Source organism: Aythya marila (genome assembly GCF_965140915.1).
Source record: "Aythya marila genome assembly, chromosome: 13".
Taxonomy (NCBI): domain Eukaryota; kingdom Metazoa; phylum Chordata; class Aves; order Anseriformes; family Anatidae; genus Aythya; species Aythya marila.
The window spans coordinates 20,275,319-20,290,029 of record NC_139054.1 but is presented as its reverse complement, the minus strand read 5'-3'; the positions used below and the strand labels follow the sequence as shown (position 1 = coordinate 20,290,029).

General features: G+C 37.8%; 1 protein-coding gene across 2 annotated transcripts in view; it reads left to right on the top strand.

Annotated features, from left to right (window-relative positions):
- GRIA3 (glutamate ionotropic receptor AMPA type subunit 3) overlaps positions 1-14,711 on the top strand; it is a 151,139-nt gene that overhangs the window by 75,489 nt on the left and 60,939 nt on the right. For both annotated transcript variants that reach the window (XM_082771195.1, XM_082771196.1), the window contains exon 5: positions 13,434-13,487. In XM_082771195.1, the coding sequence (XP_082627321.1) occupies positions 13,434-13,487 (54 nt within the window). The remainder of the gene's footprint in view (positions 1-13,433; positions 13,488-14,711) is intronic.

Here is a 14,711-nt window from a genome sequence, read left to right as displayed (position 1 = left end):
CTAGAAACTTAAAATTTAGGGCATTTCTTCATTAGGTGCCCATGAGTATTGTTGAAACCAGGATCTAAAGCAGAATGACAGGTCACTTCTTTCCCCTCACATCTTCAGGTTTGTATGGGCATGTGGGGAGGAAAGGGGAATTACTTGAGTCAGTTACCCTCAGGACTGAAGCTCGCAAAAGGTAAGTAAAAAATGGTTATATGTCAAAACTGACAGCTGTATCTGCCTGAAGGGCCTACTGCTATCAGCTATAAAACTAATAAAGAGCCAGAGATGGATTGCTAAAGCAGGGAGAAGCAACATCTTGGCTTAATCTGCCCCATGTATAGCACATTTCATGTGTAGCTGGGGATAGAATTTCTAGCTTGTAAATAGTAATGCCTCTCCCAAGCTGTCATCAAGGCTTCATAATGCAAGGCAGATTCCAAATGACAGGAATTTAACAGTTTGAGTATTAGTCATCCCACAGAATGACTGAGGTAATGGCGCACACATTTTAAAAATGTTCAAGATGCATTAAAGCACGATTTTAAATGTAGTTGATCAGTAATAATACTAATTAATATGAAATGTCCCACCATAAATGCACACACTGCAGCATGCGGAAGACTGATGCTAAGCAAATCTGGTTTCTTATGCCAGAGGCGTATGAACCTGAAGTCACCGTTAGAGTTTTTAATTTTCTGCAATAGTAGCAATTACTCATTTTATGTTTTATGATAATTCATGGGATATAAACACACACACCAATGCACACACATGCATCTGCTTTTGATATTTTACGTATTTTTATCACCACATTTGCAGTATGCCTTTATGAAGTTAGAGGCATATTTATAAGGCAACCTCTGCATTACCTTTAAATGTACAGTGATCCACAATATTTTCTCAGTTACACAGCTGCAAGTATAGAGCCAAACATTATCCCGGAGACAATGTTTAAATTGGTACCATTGCACTCAGAGATAGACTGTCTTTGCTTTGAATTTCAGATAACAGGTAACTAAAAGCACATTTTGCTGCAGAGTTTGCCTTCCTCTGCAGCTTTTCAGCACACAGAATTTGTGCATTTCTGTTTGCCTTCACAAAGCCCTCAGAGGGTCCCACTCATTAATTAGCCTGTGTCCACATCATAGGAGCTGTTTCTGAGCTTGGCACTAATTGTTACCCTTGCTGACAGTCTCAGCAGAAAAGCCAAGCCTGAGGGCCCTTTGGAGATAGCCTCTCACTCCCAAGTTTGATGTACTCTGGAAGGAAATGTATGCATTGATGCTTCCCATGCGATACCTGGACTGTAGGGACAGGAGTTGGTTTTTCACTACCTCCACAGATACTTTCCAAAAAACAACATTCACAAGAAATCTTTGGAAAATGCAGAATATTTGTGGGGAAAGGGAGAGCTTGCTAGAACTTGCTTGACATGTGATCTCATTTTTTTGTTGCACTGTATTTAAGCATCTTGCCATCCCTAGCAGCTCTGGGAATCTTTTTTCACCTCTTGTAATCCACCGTCTTATTTTAAAATTGCTTGCTCACATGTCTAGTCCAGGTTTTAAAAAATCAGTGTTGTACACAAGTTGCTTTATTTCAGTCCTGGCATTTAATGTAGTTCTTTATTCTCTGTATAAAGGATAAACCCTTTCATCTTGGCAGACATTACCTTAATTTCTGCATCTGTCTCTCAAATAGTTTAATGCTTGAAATTCTGCTTCTAACCAAAGGCTTTCCTTAATTAGTTTCCAAGGCAACCATCTTTGCAACAATTCAGATGAACCAACTGCAGGGAGAGGAAGGAAACACACCATCAAAATTAATAGTAATAGCATAATACCACTGTGCAAACAGGCATTGTACATCACCAGAGACAGCGTGATAGTCCTGGTGTCTCATAAGTTCATTTACAAGCAAAGTCCTAACTCAGTAAAAGAACAGCCACACAAAAGTGTATGTCTTTTTTTCCCCAGCTGACGAAGTCAGGATTAATGGCCTCAGTGTGTTATGAATCACCCTGTCTGGGGGAGGAAGAGGACCACTGGTGCTTCTCAGGGCTCCTCATGAATCAAGATGTTCCCAAATGCACTTCACAGAGCACCGAGGTGCTGCAGCTCCAATTTCCAGAGTGGGACTTTCTTTTTTAGCCCAGAGGTTGGCGGTGTGGTATATGATACAAGTAACTGATAGCTACAGCCTAGTGGGAATGTCGCTAATATGAGGTCCCTAGGCGTGATCCAGAGCTGCAGTGCCTCTGCTCTGGACTACAGATGGATTTAGATCAGGCCCTAATACAGCAAAGTAACATCCCAGTGCAAATCACTCGCTGCTTATAATTGCTTTCATATGCAGTTCCTTTCTCTTATCCCACCTTCACACCAGAGCAATGCCATTAGCCTCCCTGGAGTAAATTAAAACTACCAGGGCTAGCCTGGGGTAAATTTATAAAGAATCAGGCCCTATAAATCATCAACTAAGCCTGAAATGTCAACATGCCATAGTATTCAACCAGTAAGATGGAAAACAACATAACAATTTTAGAGGAAATTAATGTTCCCAAGCTTTAAAAAAGTTGATACTACTATATCAAATTTATGTGTGTGAGACCATGGATGTGCATGCATAGGAATAGTGGAGTATGTACTATTAAAAACTCAATCCTCCAAAATATGTAATGAATAAAATAATATGAAATATGAATATACCTTTAAAAATACCTTGAGTATCTTTTATCCTGGGGAGATGCATGTAAAGGATCGGAAAGGAAAAATACTGCTGCGACTTTATTACGTCATACGAGTAAAAAGACTTCCTCTGCTGCATAGGCTAAGCCTAGTAAAAATAAATTAACTCTTTGTAATCTCTTTTGGTTCACAATTTTTGCACCAAGTTTTACAGGCAGTACTGCAGAGTGCTGATTATAGCAAAGCAGAATAAACCTTTCAAACTCCTTCAAAGCATTGAAAAGAGCAAATTGAATGCAATTCTAGTCACAGTAAAATTCAATTTACAGTAAAAAATATAAGAAAAAGTAACATTGTCTTTCCTAGAGAAGGTTGCACTGATTTTTTTTTCCCTTAATTTCATAGGACATTTAAAATGGAAAAGAAATGCTGAAAAGGGAAAAAAAAGAATGGCTACTATTCAGTGTTTTTCAGTCTGCTTGAAGGCAGTGTTCTGCAGTACAAACCCCCCCTCCAAAAGATTCTCATGTGAGCATTGGGACTGAATTACTGCGACACTTCTGGGTTATATCCACATAATGGTTTGAAGTGATCCTGACATGCAGTAATGGTTTATATAAGCAGAATTCTGTTTCCAAGGGCTCTTGTTCAATTCCGGGGACTAACACAGGTTTAGCTTTGACATGCTGAATAGAGGTGTAGAGAAAATGAGAAGTTTATGTATTTTTAAAATGAAAACTCTGTGTCTCAGTTTACCTAATTTTTTCTTCTCTTTCCACAAACTTATATACATCCTATTATATTGAGAACAACTATGACTGGGGGAGTTTCATTTCCCCTGCAGAATATGAGAAGAAATAAGTATCATTCAAGTTTGTCTGTGATTGCCAGAGTATACTCTTAAGAACTATCATCATACAATTTTAGAGAAACCCCAAAAGAGACCCAAAAGGCATAAATAGATATCATTTTTGTGTCACAGAAATGAGGCATTAAAGGCCACTAATGAGCTGCTTGTTAATGATGTGGATATGCCTTTACACTATATGACTGGACTGAAGTATTCGTGATTCCTGCAGAGTTTGAAAAATTCTGAGTAAATGTAAGATGGCTATTGTTAATAGCATTTGTGAAAGGGGCTTTAGATGTTGTGAAACTTAGTTAAGGAGGATAGTTTGGAAGTCAGTTTTGATTGTGCTGAATTTGATATATTTAATTTGGTCTTGTAGCTCTACAATGAAAGGATCCACAACCACAGAGAGGCAAGGGGGTAGCAGGAGTAAAGAGAATATCTGCAGAGTTGGCCATGAGAATGTTATTGTGATGGAACCCTATTATGTTGGGATAAGAGCTGGTTACCTTGTGGACTGAAGGAAATCTAAACATGAATGTTGCTAGGTAGAGGCAATTGACTGTAGTGGCACAGCCACATGCACCTCTTTGCTTAACTTTTCTGTGGTAAGAATTGACTAAGAAACATTGGTGTCTTTTAAAGAGGTGTTTGTGTCAGTGCAAAGCATGGTTACCAAGAACTTACCTACCTGAGCAGTTAACAGAAATTCCTGTTCTTATGGGCTGCCTAGAATATCAGAGTAGAGATAGCAACGCTACATATTCATTCTCAGGTTAGCAAAACCTCATGTCTCTTCTCAGGTGCTTGAGCAGCAAGGGATATATTTCCACAGGACCTTGACTAATGCATGAGACTTGCCCTTGACTAGGTGAAATGCAAAAAAGTTAAGTATTTCAGAATTTATCAGAAGCAGTTTACAATATCAGAATACAGAATACAACAATCTTTCTTTGTGTATGTTTCCTATCAGCTTATATAAAGTGAAGTTTCTTTGGAAGATCCATGTAGAGAAACAGCCAAGTTGCAGAGTCCCAAATACAGTACCAAAATAATTGTCTTCAAAAAAGGTCATTTGAGCTTTGGGGGAGGTTGCTCAAAAATTTTACAGTAAGTTACCATTACACTCTTCAAAAAATTTCAAAGTGGGGTGTTGCTAAGAATATCAGAATTCCAGAGAAGACGTCAAAAAGCATCACTATGATCAAAAATATGATTGAACTTTGATGGCAAGAGTCCATTGAAAAGCTTCAGACCCAGGTAATTGTCCAACATTACACCAAAAATATGTCAGATCAGAGAACATAACTTAAACCCTTTCATGTCACAGTTGCTGACCTTCTGGTAGTGGCTGACCTGAGAAGGATTATAGACAAGAAAGGGGGAGGAAGACAAAATACTGACCCAGCAGGACTGGAAGGTGCAACTGATGAGAAGAGTACCACTCCCTGGTTTGCCAGTGCTGAATTAAAGGAATTCTGGCATTCAAGACCAAAAGCTTATTGTGCTTTGACATTTCCTGTACATGTTTACTTTTGGTTTGTTTTCCGTGAGACTAGAGGTCTTTGTGAAATTTCATGTGAGTTTTGAAATTAAAGTTTCACAGAGGCTTAAGAAAATACTGGAATCTCTGTGAAATTACCTTGTATGTAAAAGCATTTCATTATTAAACATCTTTCAAGATAGGATCTTTCTCAAAGAAAATACTAGAACTATGGGGACAATAAAAATATGGACTCCTTCCTAAAATGATTGTGTGGAAATCATGGCTGCAGATTAACATATTTCATTGATTTACTTCCCTTTATATATAACTCCAAAAATTCCTCTGGAAAACAACTGGATTTTTACAGTTTAATCTCACTCCAGAACCCAAAGAATTCACTAATAAAAAATTTTGCAACACATAAATCTCTCAACTGGATTTTTACAGTTTAATCTCACTCCAGAACCCAAAGAATTCACTAATAAAAAATTTTGCAACACATAAATCTCTTTGGAGAAGCTCTCTGTAGGAACAAATTGAGAACCTCTTGAGAACCTCTTGGCAATTATTAGGGGCAAAGGTCTGTTGGCCATTTTGGCTATCTCTTTCATACACTACATTATTATTTTTTTTGGTAGTTTTAAAAAGCACTATATCTGATCTTGGATTTAGCAGAATATCTTTAAGCGATGAATGATAGCTTAAGTTTTGATTGATTTTTATGTGAAGGTCTTTGTACTGAAAGACATGACTTGTGAGGAGAGATGCAGTCCTGAGAGATACAACACTGTGCTCATCTGTCAACAAATGAAAACAAAGAGATTTTGATAGAAAGAAAAGGTTATTTCATGAATTTTATTTGGCTTAAAGAGTAAACAATTGTGATTACAAATGTCAGTTACTAGGGATCGCGAAACTCTGCATCTCTGCATCTCCAGGGTCTGATGCTTTTGCAGTATATGTCTTTTAATAATAACTATGCCATCAGATTAGATAATCTGATAGTATTGTTAAATCATACCAAGGAAAATGGATTTAGGGAAATCATCACAGGGCACAGAAAATTCACAGAAAACTTTGTTATCACACTGAAAGGAATTAGAAGAAAGTATCACGCCCTCAGAACTTATGTTGCAGTTTGTAATATTTTGCTGAAATAATTTCTTATATACTTTTTTCTGCATGACTTAAATGCATGCTCTACTACAGCAGTCTTCAATTAGTAAATGTCATATTCGTTATGGGAAAAAAAAAAAAAAGTTTAGCTTTCTGGAGAGAGAAGGGAGTACAATACAGCTTCAGATGTCGCCTTTAATTACCCTCCAAGGACTAATATGCATGACCATCACCTACATGGGGATGGCCTAAAAGTAAAATTTCACTCTTGAAGTGACTAATCATCAAGGAGAAAGGCAACAGAGAGAAAGACACAGAAAAGAGCTAAAGAGGGAAAAACTTTATTAAAGTGCTACAGAAGTATCTCAGGTTCTTGCTTCTACAATGCACATTTTTGTCCCTTCCATTAGGAGATTTGTGTCTTCTAGGAGATTATCTCCCATAAGAGATACATTGTGGTAAACCTGAAATCTGTTTAGAGAAAGTTTTACAGACATATACTAATGATCTGTGCTATAGAGAAAGGTAGGATTATGGTTTTGAGGTGTGGTTAAAAATGTAAATGATGGCAACAGCATACAAGTAAGATTCTTAGATCTATACACTGCACAAAAATACAAAACCCAGCAATACAGACTGTACATGGATTTGTGACATTCCCTGAAGGACAGGAAGTCTCTGAAATGGTGGATAAATTAATCTCAACCATATATGCAGTTATTTTTATCTGCAACAAATAATGTGTGAGTAGAATCTTCATCTTAATATTTAATACATTCTTCATTTAATATTTAACTCAAATTTAATATAGTACTCATTCTTCATATAAATGAAATAATTGTTTACTGCATATTTTACAGCATCACAATCCCTGGTGCCCAGATTCTCATACCATTAATATTAAGTGAAGAAATAAATCACCTTCACTGGTTTTGCACTATGGTTACTATTACGAGGTTCTGGCCATTTGTATGAGGAGAGCCATTCCTACTGTAGATGGAAATGGGTTTATTTCTGTGGGATTAAAGGCAGGATAAGTATTGCCTGTTTGGCTGTGGCAAGGCCACTACTACCTGTGATATTTTGCCACATTATTCTTGTTCCTCTGGAGCTTCGTACATTTGTGCTGGTGCTATTGGTGTGATAGAAAGAGACAAAATCGTAACACCAAAAAGGTGTCAACATGCTATTTGAATTTGAATTTACTCAGGGAAGACTTCACCTTGTCTTCTTGTACTTAGAATCCTCAAAGTGAACTTGCTTATTGTGTAGGAGCTTGCATGTGAATGGGAAAGGGGGGGGGAGGTGGCAGACACTGCAAATTTACACCAAAATGGAGGTTACAAGAGATCTTATTTTTACTTTGGCATCTGGTTAGATGAAGAAAATCATTTTCACTTTTAGGAAGAGCTTCTATTTTCTATTCTATTTATCCTATTCCAGTCTGGAAAATTTACATGACAAGGGGTGACCTGTGCAAAGTAAACATAATGAGGAATGATTATGTATGACTATCAAATGCTGTTTCACCAGATCATTTGCCCACATGACAACAGTGTAGACAATAATGTTGGTATTAACAATGCACCCTCCTTAGAATACCAAAATGTGGTGGCTGCAAGCCTCATGGGCAGCTCCCACACCACAGCAAGGGGCTATGTGAGTGGGAAGGGGGCCAGGAGAGGACTCTGCATTCTCCAGCTGTAGGACGTCTTCAGTTTCTTTTTTTCTTGATCTACAGAAACAGAGCTGAGATGCAGTGCATTGTAGATGCCACTCAGCATAAACTAAGTATCCTTGGTAACATACTGATGAGAAATTTAGGGGACTTGACTTCAGCTTTTATTGAACTAATTGGACTGTGGTGCTCCTTTCTGAAGTGGGTCTTGAAGACTAAATTAGCCAGTGCCACTGGTCCAGTAGGGTGCTGCCACAACTTTTCAATCATTTAATCCAGTATCAGGTAGGAGCTGCTCAGATCTGAGATGAGCTTGAAGTAACTCCATCCTTGGAAGTGCAGTGGTGCTATCAATAGGGATACGAGCTAGAACACATCTGACCCGATCACCAGGATCAGCCAGTGCTCCATGACAATTTAGGTTTGCCAGACAGTTGTTGCCATGCTTGACATAGCAAGGGCCTGTTACCAATCCTGTTCCCACAAAGAGCGATCAACACTGATAGCTGATCCTGATGATTCTGTTGAAATTTTTTTAGACCTGTGTCCATTTTTCTATTTTGCTTGTTTGCTGCTGAAAAGCAAGCATCATGCCATCATTGCTGGCATTTGCACACTGCTTTGAAGGCGAAGGTGTCACAACTGGATTTTGAAAGCAAGTCCTAGTGGAACATTACTGCTCATGTGGAGGTAGCTAAGCTCTCCTGTCCTCAGAAACTTACATGTATGCTTAAAAAATGAGAAGACATGCTAACATGCTTGAAGTTAATCGTGGGCTTTTTGCAAAATTTGGACCCAAATTAATGTGTGAATAACCTCAACAAAGATGACAAAATCCTTCTTTACTCTGAGCTTTTAGGAAATCTCATTTTTCTTGCTGCCTTTCTAAAACCTAGGAAAAAAAAAAGAGTTCTGGACTTAAACTGCCTTATTGTTCCCAGATACATTAAAAATGGAAAGACACAGCGCAACAGGTCAGATCTCTGTCTGTCATTCCATTTAAGTGGCATATTTCTGCAACTTGTCAGGAGTGAAAAGCACAGGAAAAATCTTTAGACCTTCTTTGTGGCAATACTGCCTGTCAACATCAGTATTTTATGTTATGGGAAGATCTAATAGACTCATAAAATATCAGGGTTTTGAGGTAGTCTGTAGTTTTGTGATTTAATTTCTTTTCTTTCTTCTTTCATTTGTAAATAAAGGATAATAAATAGCTTTGATTAAAAAGACTAAACTGACCAGATGGCAATGGATTCAAATGAAAGGAAGATGAGCTCCAAACAAGTATTAATTGGACATGGTGGTTTTCTTTTCACTTCTGCCAAAATCATAATAGCCACTTCTCTACATAAAAATGCAAACATATCCTCTTAGCTTGTACTTTTCAATGACTCCTTTCAAAATCAAAGCCCACAGAGATGTGACTGCAGTAGCATTTCTAGATCTTTTCTGATTTGGCATGTTTTAGTGTAGAATTCCAAAGATAATTGCCTTCTTCACCTCTGCTTTTACTGGTGAGATTTGCCTTCAGGAATCCCAGGTCCCAGTGGCAAAGTTTGGAGCAATGAAGACTCACCTTGGTAGAGGTAGAGAAGTATCAAGTTAGGGAACATTTGGGCTTGATAAGTGAAGATAAAGGTGGCTGAAAACTGACCGAATTGCTGGCCTTTGTGATCAGCAATACAAATCCAGCTGGAAGCTAGTTACTAGTGGAGTACCCCAAGGGTACTGGGGCCAATACTGCTTAAACTCTACTAATGACCCAAGTGATGGGACAGTGTATCTCAGCAAGTTTGCAGATAATACAAAACTGGGAGGAGTGTTTGATAGGAAGAATAACCCCATACACACTGAGTAGAGCCTTCCTGGCTAGGAAGCAGCTCTGCAGAAAAGCATCTAGAGATCACGTCAGACAAGTTGAATACTGAGGGGGTAGTCAGACACTGAAACAAATTGCCCAAAAGGGCTATGGAATCTCTGTCTTCAGGGATATTCAAAATGTAGCACAGTCATGAGCAGCCTGCTCCAGCTGCCCTGCTGTGAACAAGGGTGTTGGAATAGACATTCTCCAGAGGCCCTTGCCAACCTCAGCTGTTCCGTGATTTTCTCCATCCATAAGTGAAAAAATATCTTTCCCATCCCTGAATCAAAGACAAACCAATGATACTTTAAAAGACAAAATATGCCTGTTCCGCCCCACCTGCCAAGCTTGCACTATTCTTTAATTGCTCCTTTTCTTTTGAGCCCACAGACTCTTTTCTTCCTTCAACCTATTCTTTCCTTGCCTCTGTTCTTTTAGTTCTGTTCATCTTCATGCTCTGTACTTTTACCATTCCAGTTCTTCATCGGGTCTTTGGAGGACTGTTCCAGCACAACCCTGGGGTCTCTGTTACTACCATTTATAACAACTTCTGTGCCTTGATCTTCATCTAAGATCTTGCCAGTCTCCTCATCTTAAGAATTCGTCTTATATTGTTCCCTTCATCCTTAATCCCAACATTTAATTTTCATGGCCAAGAAAAAAGCAGATTCTTGTTCTAGACCACAAAATAGCTGTGGTTGTAATTTGAGTAAGGAATAAGTCAAAAGGTAGCAGAGTAATTATGGGGTTAGTATCAAAGATATTTCGCTTCCATTGCACTATTATTCCTCTCTGACATGTGTATAGCCTTTGGACTACATCGTGAGGGAATCATCACTATCGCTTTAGAACTGTGACAGTGCTCATACCAATTTAACATTAGCCGGTTCAGCTAATCTCTATAATGCTATCTTCAAAAACTGTACAAAAAAAAATTAAAGCTAAGGGAAAAAAATGTAGTCGCCTATTTGTTATCATGATGACTGATACGGTGAAAGCCAAGTTGTCTTTATGCTTTCATTCAAAAAATTGCTTCACCAAGGACATGAAAACTAAAATTGGTGATGCTGATTTAATTTCTCAAATCTGGCATATTGTTCCATACTTCCAGTAAGCCTTGTGCTGGCCACAGTTTATGCCTTTTATTTTAAAACTAGATACATTTTAATTATGTTCCCTTTGGACTTTCTTAATTGATTAGAAACATCCAAAGAGTTAATTAAAAATACAAACTTTTTTTGCTCTATATCAAATCTGACATTATGATCTTTTTATCTACAAGATGAGAATTATGCGTGATCAGAAGTCTGAATTATTCATGATAGTTTCCAGTCTTTTTTTTTCCTCTTCCTTTGTTCAGAATTAAATCTTATAAGCTTTTATTTCAGTCAAGGTGAAAGCAATATTAAGTCTTGGAAGTGAAACTTACCAAAGACATGTAGCTCTGTGAAATCCTTGTCCTGTAATCCTGGCTTTCTATTCACCACCACTATTCAATATCCCACTTTCTATATAAGCTTCACAATATATAAGCAGTTGATGAGATTTATTTGTTATACTCCTGTTTTTCTTCTTCATAAAAAAATCTTTATCCATCCCCGTGCTCCCACAGGAGTAACCCTGATGGCTGTGGTTGTTTCTGCTAGGCTCGCTAATCCAGCAGCTCCCTGCAAGATGCTGGGCAGTTGCTAGAGGGTGGAAAGTGAGGGGGGAGGAGAGTCATCTGCGTTAAAATTTAGGGTAGCATGTGTAGTGAATTTTAAAAGCATTGTTAAGATCCAGTTAAATAATTATGAACTAATGTGGTTGATTGTGTGAATAGAAACTCTAGCAGCTCATTTCTGAAAGATGCTTTTTGAATAAAAGCTTGACTGTAGTATGTTGGACCTCTCTAAGGGACTAAACAGTCAGAATTATTTCTGGCCATTTTGGAGACATGATAATAGAGGAGATGGAAGTTGAGTCTGATGTATGCTAATGAGTCCTACATTTCCTATTTGCAGTATTTCTCCAGATGTCTGTAGCAGCTCCATGTGTGTTTTCCTTGCAGCCTCTGACTTCATCTGTCATGGTATTTTCTCTTAAATAAATGCATTTATAACATTAAATGCATAGAAATGTAAAAGCTTTCGTATTTTTTATTAAGGTTAAAATGGTAAAGAACGCTGTTGTTGTCTTTAACCTTTAAAAAGTAAATCGCTGCCTTAAAGGTGAAATTTAAACAGACAGTTCAATATGCAAATAGCGCACACACCGGATGATCTAAAGGAAGACTGCACATTTCCATAGAAAACAAATGTGAGTGTAGGAAAGCAAATGTTTTCTACCAACACAGTGTACATACAGTTCTCAAGAGGACCTGAACAGCATTTTATTTTCAGGCTTCTGGAAGTATGCAAATTTCTACAGAATTAAATATGAACTTGAAATAGATGTCATCTATTAAGGACAAGCCAACCCAAAGAGACAATTCGGAACTTAACAGTTTAATCAAGAACTTTAAGAGGCTCCTCGATATATCTAAAGTAAATGACTCAAATGTCATCTGATTTTAGTAAAAACTTAAGTGGTCCATTAAAAAGCATCACCTGATCACTTGACCTGCTCTTGGTGATACAGTCATGGTGTATGGTCAGAATTATGTTTGCTATTTATAATTGTTAGCAGTTTACCCCAGCAAAGTCTGAATAAGTTGAATTCTGTCCTGACACATACATAATCACTACAATTATTAATTAAATTCTTGCTGCTGGACATTATTTCAGCAGCTGTGGTACTGGATGGATGTTACTGAGGTTATAACCTGAAGAAGGGAATATTGCTAAGTGCAGTGGCATAATTTTGTACAAAGGGTATTGCTGGTGAGCTGACAGCCAGCTTCAGGAACATGGGGAGTGTATTTTTGTCTCCTTTCTGCAAAAGCACAATGGTGACATGAGCACACAAGATGGCAGAATTCCATCTTCCCACTCATCCCCTTTATATTTAGAGAGTCTGTCTGCTCAGTTCATCCTACTGCTTTTTGTCTCTTTGTGATTCCATTTAATGGCTCCATTTGTACACAGACATAGCCAAGTGGGGTCAGGGAGGGCAAATGTTAGTTTAGTGGACTGTGCAGCATCATATTTAGTACAAATTTTGACTAAACATATACGGTCAAATGCATCCATTTACACTGGAAATGACAAGTTTTCAGGCTGTCAAAAGGTAATGAAGGTCACTGCCTATAGCTTTAAGAATTTAACTTCAGTCATGGATACATGGCAAGGCTTGGCCAGGGCTCTACTGGCAGGGAGCACCCAGGACAAGTTGTGCTTTCAGAGCCCTGCTGTGCTGGTATGGTTTAATAAACACTGGACTGTCTCACCTACCTCTCACATACTCCACAAACAAGGAGCATAAAAAAGAGTCTACTAAGTGGGTAGATGTAGTGCTGCTTCATTTCAGAGCAGAAATAATTGAAATGATAACGAAAATGAGCATAAGTCAGCAGGGAGGCATTATGATGACAAGGGTGAGATTGCCAGGTCATCTCTGCAAGAGGAGTCATCTCAGCCTTGAGAGTTACTCTCTTTTGTACAGTGCCCATATGTTTTAAAAAACACAAATGACTACATCATGTCTCTAAAGTCACAGGTCTGTAATATTCATGCTACCCTTTGATTGGGTGTAGAAGAATGCAAAAATTTTCATTCTCAGGCTTATTTTCCACTAGTTGAGAATCATCCTCATACACTGAATAACATGTAACTTTTTTCTTCACACAGGTTGTAATCCTTGGCAAACATTCTCGAGGTTATCACTACATGTTAGCTAACCTGGTAAGAATTTTTCTTCATTACAAATACAGCTGAGGTTGAGAGGGTAATATATGCTGCTCAGTTTGTGTCAACCTTAATCAGCAAAAGAGTAAATGCATGAATGAGTTCTTGGATTTTGAGAAATGGCTTCAGTAAATACTGGAACTGGTATGTTAAAGTTACTTGTACTCAATTATGGTCTTTATTTTATCTAAGCAGCTCATATCCTCCACTAATTTTAGAATAATAATTTAATTATATGTTTTCAACTAATTTGTGTCCTCATAAATAAGGCACTTGGTAATTGTAGTCTTCTTTACATTTGAAAATTAGGCACTCCAGGAAAAATAATTGTAAAATATGTATGTATAATATAAGTGTTGAAAAGCTGCAAATGAAAACAATAATTCCATCAAGTAAAATGGCCAGACGGATTTAGCCATTCTTTTGTATTATAGAGTGTAGGGTGGTGACAGTGTATGTACTGACCTTCCAGGGCAAGACAGCAAATTTTTATTTGTAACAGAACTCCTGGCATTGAATCTGAAATTTACTTTCAAGGATGTTTATAATGCCTTTGAAACAACATCTGCTAGATTTCCTTAGAATAAGTATTATATTGTAATCGATACTTGCAGAAAGATTAATTTTTTGATTTCTGTGTCTACAGTGAGTAGAAAAATACTTTTCCAAAGATCACACACTGACGTTAGCAATCCCACTTAGCAGAATATTCTCTATATTTACGTTTTGGTGTGATTAAAACAGAAAAGACTAATTTTTAAATCCCTTTATTTAGTATAAGTACTGTACAACTTTAAAATGTGTCGTTTTGCATTACAAGAAGCAGTCATGATCTCACTGATTAGACTGCAGAGTGTGCATAGAAATACAGGTATTCTTATTCTGGGTTGTCTTTTAGCATGTGTAAGCACTGATATTGAGATAAACATGACTGCAATCAAGTAATGCTAATCAAAAAGACACCAATTTACTGCCACAAGTATAAATAACAACAGAGTGGGAGAGAATCACACCATTATGTTTGAAAGTGAAATGCTAAATGATGCCGTGACTGACAGCTGCTTGCCAAGGAAGTGCGTGCTTTGCCTCCCCAGAACAATACGTGTGTTCAGTGTTTTTCTGCTCCCAACATTGAACCTTTGCTGTACAAAGCTCTTGGACAGGTTTTCACCATGATGAGAGAAGTGGAAGTAGTACTTCAAGCTTCCCCAATGCTTTCTT